The sequence below is a fragment of the Cyclopterus lumpus genome, chromosome 3, assembly GCF_009769545.1.
Source record: "Cyclopterus lumpus isolate fCycLum1 chromosome 3, fCycLum1.pri, whole genome shotgun sequence".
Lineage (NCBI taxonomy): Eukaryota > Metazoa > Chordata > Actinopteri > Perciformes > Cyclopteridae > Cyclopterus > Cyclopterus lumpus.
This window is the reverse complement of record NC_046968.1, coordinates 9257186-9265363: the sequence shown is the minus strand read 5'-3', so window position 1 is coordinate 9265363 and position 8178 is coordinate 9257186. Positions and strand designations below refer to the sequence as shown.

Genomic DNA, 8178 nt, shown 5'->3' with positions numbered 1-8178 from the left:
TGAAGCATCTGGTCTGCTGAAGCCTGCTTTGAAAACAAATCAAAATGGTTCTATACATGTTATATTTTGATATATCTCACTGATTTGATCTTCTTCTTCAAGTTGGGTTTAATGGGGTTATTCCAGAGCCCAAAATGCTGTATTTAACAGAGCAAGTGTGCGCGTGCCTGTGTTGGCGTAACACCTAATATTAGCGTTGGAATACATACACAACGAGAATGTGATTTACCTTCATATCTACGCCACGTGGGGGCGCTGTTTGACTTGGGATTCGCATTTATTTGAGGCGTCAAACGCCGTAAGAGGTTTGGTTTTCCGTGTCAACAGCAGTCCGCACAGACGCCATTGCTCCTGTTGTGCTAGAAGCGACCGAAACCAAAAAAAAAGGTGAGGATGTTGGCGTCGAGTCGGGAACGAAGGCCGCGTTAACCGGTCGCCTCGAACGAATAACGATAGCAGTTGACGTCTAAATTAGCGCCACTGATTAGTTACCGTAAAAATGTCAGGACTGACGACAAGCTAACCGGGGGGGCTGCCTCGGAAGAGAGCGTTCACCGAGATGTCAGCTGCTGGAGATAACCGTTCAAACCTAACCGGAGAGGTGGTTAGTTTATGCTTCATTAACCAACGTTATTTAGCTACGTTAGTCTCGTTTGTAGCTGAAACGTGGTGAACAGTCGTTAGCGACACACCGGACACGTTAACGGAGACAACGCGAGGCTACGGTTAATGCTAATTCTCACCATTTAGTTACACGTTACTGGACTCCTGATGTTCTGCTAACGTTAATTGGTTAGCTTACTCGCCAGCTAACGGGTAGCTAGTTAGCCTTGGTCTGCAGTTGGGTTGAGACCGTTGGTAAACCATCAATCACCAGCGCGGCTGACGTTAACATGCTGACTGAAGGAGCCGCAGCAGGCGTGGTGATGTTGGCTCGCGTAACAAACACAACACGTGACCGAGTTCACACTTGAAGCCAACGACTAAACTGTCTCTCAGCTGTTTAATTAACGTCCCCGTTATGACTTCCAGTGGCTACAGCACTAAATGCTCGGGTTGGCTACAGGTCGTGTGATCCAGTGAGTGGTAATTGTGACGTCTTTAAAACCACTGCAACACATCCTTGCCTCCACAAGCAACACAACACACTGCATGACACCTGCGGCTTGTTACGTAGACATGACCAGCAGCAACTAGTAGTTTAACCACACTGACACAAGTTTGATCCATGTCAGGTCTTTGTTGTCTTCTTTAAGATGTACTCCCTCGTCTACTCCCATCAAGTCCATTTTATTCGTTGATAAATGCCTTGTATTCAATGTTGGTAGGTTGACAGCCTTGTGCTGCTGGTCGCTTCAGTCTGACAGGCCGCTGGCTCGCCGAGCTATCTTTGACCACAGGTGCTGTAACTAATGTTCGTGGATCTATATCACTACCACCCTACTGGGAAACTTCCAACTCTTCCTTTCAGGTCCACTGGTGCCTCTGACTTTTAGCGAATGCATCCCATGCACCACATGTTACTTGAATACAAAAAAAGAGAATATTACAATGTTCTTGACTCTGCACTTTGTGCTGGATTTAGTAATGCAGCTTAATAATATATGATCCCAGTGTTTCATAAGTGTTGCAGAGCGCTTCGCTTGCTCAGACGCACTGCTCAGAGTGAGCGCTCGCGCCATGGAAGTGTCATGTTCATGTGACAGAGTTCATAGTCCCAAAGATAGGCGCTGGGGCTTTGATACCAAGTCCAGGAAGCAGCGGCGGTGGCGAGTTCTTCTTGTTTTGTTTACAGACACCCGTCACGTGCACTCCCTGAACTGATCCGACACACACTCGCACAACTCCCCACCAAACCCGTTTCTCACTAGACAGATCGAGAAGTCGCAGGCTCATGTCATTGGGTGGGAAATAAAATATGCTTTTGTGAGCGAGTTTTTAATGGCTTCCTGACAGCTTGTCTCAACTATTGTGCAATAATATAAATTGGATTTCTCATCGTCAGACAATCCGTGATGGACTCCAGGTCTCGCAGACTTCCTTTTTGTCTGCCCAGCTCCAGGCCGTCCTACACATCCAGTCCCCCAGTCTCCTCGTCGTCACTGGGATGCAGCCGGTTGTACAGCAGGGACACTGTGCTGAATAATGACCGCTTCCCGAGGGCTTCGTCTGCTTACAAGGCAGACCTGGACCACCAGGTAGGCTGACTGCGCGGCCTCCAGGCTTATGGCACAGAAATGGCCTGAGGCTAGGATCCATGCATAGCGTTGTCGTTTTACACACACAGTGCACCGTCTAAACATTTACCTGCAGTGTACATGATTAAAATGGACTACACCCCTGCCTTGAATTAATGTACGAGTACTGGTGTCCTAAATACGGTGCTTTTTAGTTTCACATTAAATACAAATTGCATGCTTATTGAGAAGTGTTTTGCTGTCATTGTTGATGAGCACCAGCTTAATTTAATTCAGCTTGGTATGCAAAGGTCATAGGGTGACAATGTCAGCAGTCGACAATTACACGCATGTCCACGTCCACTCAACTGTATCTGTATTTTTATTCCACTTGAGGCTTTACTGCCTTTCGGGTGTATTCCAGAGAGGGGGTTCAAGTAAGCTCTTTTCTCACAGGTTCCCTCCAGTGCACGCTGCAGTAGCTAGCTACACATATCAGCAAGCAACAGCAGACACGTTGGAGGTCTTTTTATAGGGCAGCCTAGATTCCTGAGCACACGTTGTGTGTATTTCAGGCCTGCTGCTCGTCAAAGGCCCGTCTAGAAAGATAGTGTTACCGCTGGCCTGGGCGCTGTCTGGTTCCTGTTCGTTCCAGAAGAGGCCAAGCTACGTCGACAGACCCAACGAACCGCTCACCATGATTTTAATTTATACAAATCTATAAAAGTTTACAAGAGGAGCAAATATGGGCATTTAGTGTTCTGCAGTCACAGGCCATTAAAGGTTTCTTGTCAGCAAACAATTATGTTTACATTCAGTGTTTCTTGCCCAAAACACACCAACTTGGTTGTCTGTCATCCATAAAATATTTTCCAAAAGCAGATCTTCTGAATATTTAAAAACTTTGCTCACATCCCTGCTAACATCGGCTTGCAGTCTTCTGCCTCGGCTCTTTGCTGCGTACAATGGCGAACAATTCATCAGAATGTTGCTCTGTAGCACCACTTGAGATCGTGCGACTGTCCCGCTGCATGTTTGAGTTGCATATCTGCCCGGGCACAAGGACCAACTAATGCTACTGGTTTGACCCTCTCTCCTGTTTGAAGAGTTCTCGCCTCCTGAGCTCGTCCAGAGACTACGGCAGCTCCGCCAGTCGCTCCGCCAGCTGGAAGTTGCCCTCCTCTCTGACATCCTCCAGCAGATCTTATGATCGCCCTCGGGCTGAATCCTCTCTCGGCAGCAGGAGCAAACTGGTACTGAAGCTGAACACAGTGTCACTTGTTCATTGTGGGCCCAAATACAGCCGTGGTCAAATGTACCGCAAACTCTGAACATTTGAGTTTAGATGCGTTTTGATGTCATAGAAATATAAACTTGTCATTAAATGTCTGCCTTTATTTCCCCAGACTGATACTGAGGGGAGATTGGGGATGCGCTCCGGCCTGTTGAACGTCACTGATGATGGCGATACTAAAAGGGCCAAACTGTCGTACAACAGAGGACTGTACTCGAGAACAGCCAGCAGCTCCGTTACAGGATCCACCTACTCCAGTGCTGGGCTTAGCACTGGCAGAGGTACTCGATAGTTGCAAACTAATAAGAAAATAACAGATTTTAACAGTTCTTAAAGAAACCAGGCTCTGAACTCAAGTGATTAGCTACTGGTGGCCATTATCGCCAAGTTGCAGCAACACGTCAACTTGATGTGGAAAGAACTAGCATCCTTTGAAACGGTGACGGCACCTTAATAACTTTTTATTTTGAGTCTTGTTATCAGGGATCAGGCTGCACCAGCTACTTGTAAATCTGTTACTTAGTTTGGGTGTAAAACCCCTTTTTACGATATTAATAAATACAAGCAAACCTTAACAGTGTGTCCACTCATTTGTCTTTTTTCACAGGTGAAAAGCCAAAGGACGCTTGCGATTCATCGTGGAGCTCAAGCCGCTTACTGTCGCGGTCGTCGTCGTTGTCGTCGTCTTCCTCCTCAAATCCGTTGTTGTCCAGGAGAGAGCTAGACACGAAGAACAAGGCCAGTCTGTCAGATTTGGGAGAAAGAAGGGTCCGGACTCCTGGATTGGCTTCCTCATTGTGTAGGCATACTTTGTAATGTGCACAATCTACCCATAATGCTACACATAAGCCAATCTCACACAAACCCGTCTCTTCCATTGTTTCAGATCAGACAGACAGGGTGACCTCCACATACGCACAGGGAGCTCGGCCGAAAGAGACCGCCTACTATCCCTCCTTTTCTTCCTCATCTTCATCCTCCTCTGCTGCCAGAGAAAGCACCCTGAACCGCCACCTCTCATCTTCCACCTCCTACCGCTCTCCCCCTTTGGTGCGCGACTTCAGCACCAGAACCCCGTCCCGCTTCTTGAGCGGCTCGTCCACCCTCCACTCATCTCAGGAACAAACGAGGACCCCTGACTCCTCCTCAAACATCTCCCCCCCTTACACCTCGCACACGTCCAGGTACGCCACTCCACTGCCCCGACCAGAGGCCACGCTCCCCCCGAGGCCGGCCCCCGAAGGTGGCGAGCACGAGGGCCGCAGCTCCACTCGGCGCCTTTTGTCCCGTCTCTTCTCACGCCGCTCCAGCCAAGACTCTTCCAGTGGGTCTTCCAGTGTCCGCTCCCTTGATGATGACAGTCCGTCGACTGGCGGCGAGTCTGTGGACAGCGACGAGGGGGCCAAGGTGTCGAGTGTGGAGTCTGACGCCAGAGGGTCGGCGGCCACCCTGGGTAGCTTAAGGAATCGTAGGGCGGACCTCGCCCCAATCCAGGAGAACAACAATGTCTATCGTAGCGGCCTGGCTCAGACAAGAACGCCGATGTGGAGAGAGCCTGGCGTTGGCAGTAGTAATAGCGGCGGAGGAGGAGGAGGAGGAGGAGGAGGAGGAGAGGAGGAGGAGGAGGAGGAGGAGGAGGAGAGGAGGAGGAGGAGGAGGAGGAGGAGGAGAGGGGAGGAGGAGGAAGCAGCAGCAGTAGCAGCAGCTACTCCTGGCTTTCTTCCTCCCTCCGTGGCCGCTGCCCCCCCCTCCTCTCTCGCCTCAGAAGACATCGGGACGAGAGTGCGCACTCTGCTGCCAGCGCAGAAGAAGGTCACAGCCGTCCGCGGCATTTACTGAGAAGGTGGGATGACCTCGAGCATAAAGCTACGCACGAAGACGACGAGGATGATGAAGAGGACGACAAGGAGGAGAAGGAGGAGGAGGAAGACGACGACGGAGGAGCGGTTGGTCGTCCCTGCCGGCTCAAGGACGAGACGCTACCTGAACTTGAAGAGGCCTCGATTGCGTTTTCGCCGCGCCGCGGAGTCGGAGTATACGACAACATTGCAGGTTCTGTCGGTCCGTTGGGTGAGAGCCAGCTGGAGAAACCCGTCTCCAGCACAGATCAGGAGAAACTGCGCAAGATCAAGGAGAGGTAGGTAACAGACGCCCATCGATGCATTTATTGTTGTCTGCTTAGAAAACTGGTGAATATTTAAGTAATGTGCTGTCTCATCAGAGCTAGATGATATGAATTAACTTATTGTATTATATTGTTTTTTTATCAGGCCTTTCAAAACAAATGTACATTCGTACAATTTTTAAATGCATTAAATTTGCAGGGCTTCTTATGACTTTTCCGCAGCTCGATAAAACACATCTTGGACTGATAAAACGTTAATACTGGATGCCAATTATATATTGTTGTGTTTATTTCTCCGAGACAGAAAACTGATAGTTTTGCAAATGCCCCCAAAAGATGTTTTTATTTTTTATTTTTAAGATTAACATATGAAGTAATTTAGTTGCTCTTTTTTTATATATATATATATATATATATATATATATGAAACAAGAGATTAAAAACGTCAAACAAAGGTACCGTATCAAACGTAGAAGTACTATCCTGGCTTTCCTGCTCCAGACTGCTGCTGGAGGACTCTGACGAGGATGAAGGCGACCTGTGCCGAATCTGCCAGATGGGGCAGGAATCTGCTTCCAACCCCCTGATTCAGCCGTGCCGCTGCACAGGCAGTCTGCTGTACGTCCACCAGGACTGCATCAAGAGGTGGCTCCGCTCCAAGATCGGCTCCGGTAAAGGCCGACCTTCACTTGTCTGCCGCTTCCACCACGACCACGTCTTGTCAACCAAGTCTGCCCTTTTGTCCTTTTCTTTTCTTCTTCTTTCTTCTTCTTTTAGGCACGAACCTCGAGGCCATCACAACATGTGAGCTCTGCAAGGAGAAACTGCGTTTGAACATAGACAACTTTGACATCCAGGAGTTGTACAGGACCCACGTGCAAGTGAGTCACTGTTTTACTTTCTGTATTTACAGCACTCTATACATTCTTAATTAATTAATCAAAAGCCAACAAAATAAACTAATTAATTTATGGTTCATGAAAATGGAAACAGTGATTGATAGTCTATTATTTAGCATATAAGCAGATGAATGAATGAGTGGAAACGCACAAATGCAGATGCTTCCAGTCTTTCTGTCAAGCAGCTTTGAAACCGTTACGGGGGCTCTTGGTGGTCTTTTTATTTTGCCAACCGTTTTCCTGTGCTCCGGACACACACACACACACACACACACACACACGCTGAAGGGCGCTTTTTTTCTGCTTCAGTCGGAATATGACGAGTTCATCAGCAGCGGCCTTTATCTGGTGGTGCTGCTGCATTTCTGTGAGCAGAGGTTCTCCGATGTCCTGGGAGCAGTCGATGCTGCTGGGGTGAGAACACACACACACACACACACACACACACTCTGACTAGATCTAACCCATATTGCTAATTCAGCTGTCAGACTTCATTTGAGTGTACAGGGAGAGAGTTCTCTTTAGTTGGGGTTATGGGGTGGCTCTGCTTTTCAGTGAGGATCCTTTTGAGGTTCTCGTTAATGTGCCGGTTGCTTCCTCCTTCCTCCTCTCACCCAGTTATTCAACCTGGTGAGAATTCTTCACGAACACATGGACAATCTTGAAAGTATGTTGCTCAACCCTTTCTCTTCCATGCTTCTGTATTTGTTGAAAAGGCAGTCCTGCTGTGCTGCAAGCATGCTTCCATCTGTAATTGTCACGTTTAAAGCCGCCGTATTATTGTATGCATCGTACGCCGGTGTGATTGGACCTCATGTGACTGCGTTGCAGTTCCCCACGGCGAAAGTGACGAGGAGATGCGAGACAACAGACCGTCTATTGAGTTCTCTGACCTGGACGACGATCTCGAAGAGGAGTACTAATGTGAAAGTGGTGGATTGAGGGTAAAAAAAAAGAGAAGAAAAGTGGGTCACTCCATGCCATATGGTAGCTCCCCCAGTCTTCACACATGCATCGACATAGTCGTGTTCATCTGAAATGCCAAGTTTGGACATGTCTGGCCCGTGTTGCTCGTGGCTTTTACAGATATGCAACTTCTGAATGAACTAGTGTGTAATACATATTTTGGTTGACGCCACTGTGTTTGTGAGTGCACTTTATTCAATTATACGTAAATAAAAGATGCAAGTCTTTTTCAACCAAAAGTGCTTTAATGTTTAAAAAAAAGGAAAGAATTTAAATGGCATAGAAGGGCAGCAGTGACACGTTTGTACTGATGATGAAATGGATGCTTTTGGTAGAGACTAGTAAACGCGTCCCTTTTTTTTTTTTTTTATCGTTTTCCTCCATCTTTCACCACTGACCAATGTCGGAACGAAAAGACGAGAACTTCACCCAATAAAACAAATGTCCTCATCTCTGTTTCAGTGTTTGAAATGCTTTATCTGTACAAATCTAGTTTTAATGCATTTTGGAAATAAAGATTGAATGCAAACTGCCATTTCTGTCCTGTTTATCATTTATTTTTCCTGTTTTCTACGCACGTTGCAGGCACAATAGTTAAAAATGATGATGGTTGAGAGAAATTGCTGCACACACGTTAAGAACTCTCCACACCTGGAAGGCGCTGCCGACATAACGCCTGTAACAGACGGCGGTTCCACCTGTGAGTGACTCAACCGC

General features: G+C 47.6%; 1 protein-coding gene across 1 annotated transcript; it reads left to right on the top strand.

Annotated features, from left to right (window-relative positions):
- The first annotated feature begins 268 nt into the window (after window positions 1-268).
- On the top strand, window positions 269-7996 carry march7 (membrane-associated ring finger (C3HC4) 7). Its single transcript, XM_034561984.1, has 12 exons — window positions 269-387; window positions 2006-2198; window positions 3284-3430; window positions 3584-3752; window positions 4079-4270; window positions 4358-5080; window positions 5173-5608; window positions 6098-6267; window positions 6374-6477; window positions 6805-6909; window positions 7114-7162; window positions 7327-7996. The coding sequence occupies exons 2-12, from the start codon at window positions 2016-2018 to the stop codon at window positions 7416-7418; spliced, it is 2370 nt and encodes a 789-aa protein (XP_034417875.1). The 5' UTR covers window positions 269-387; window positions 2006-2015; the 3' UTR covers window positions 7419-7996.
- Window positions 7997-8178: the final 182 nt, after the last annotated feature.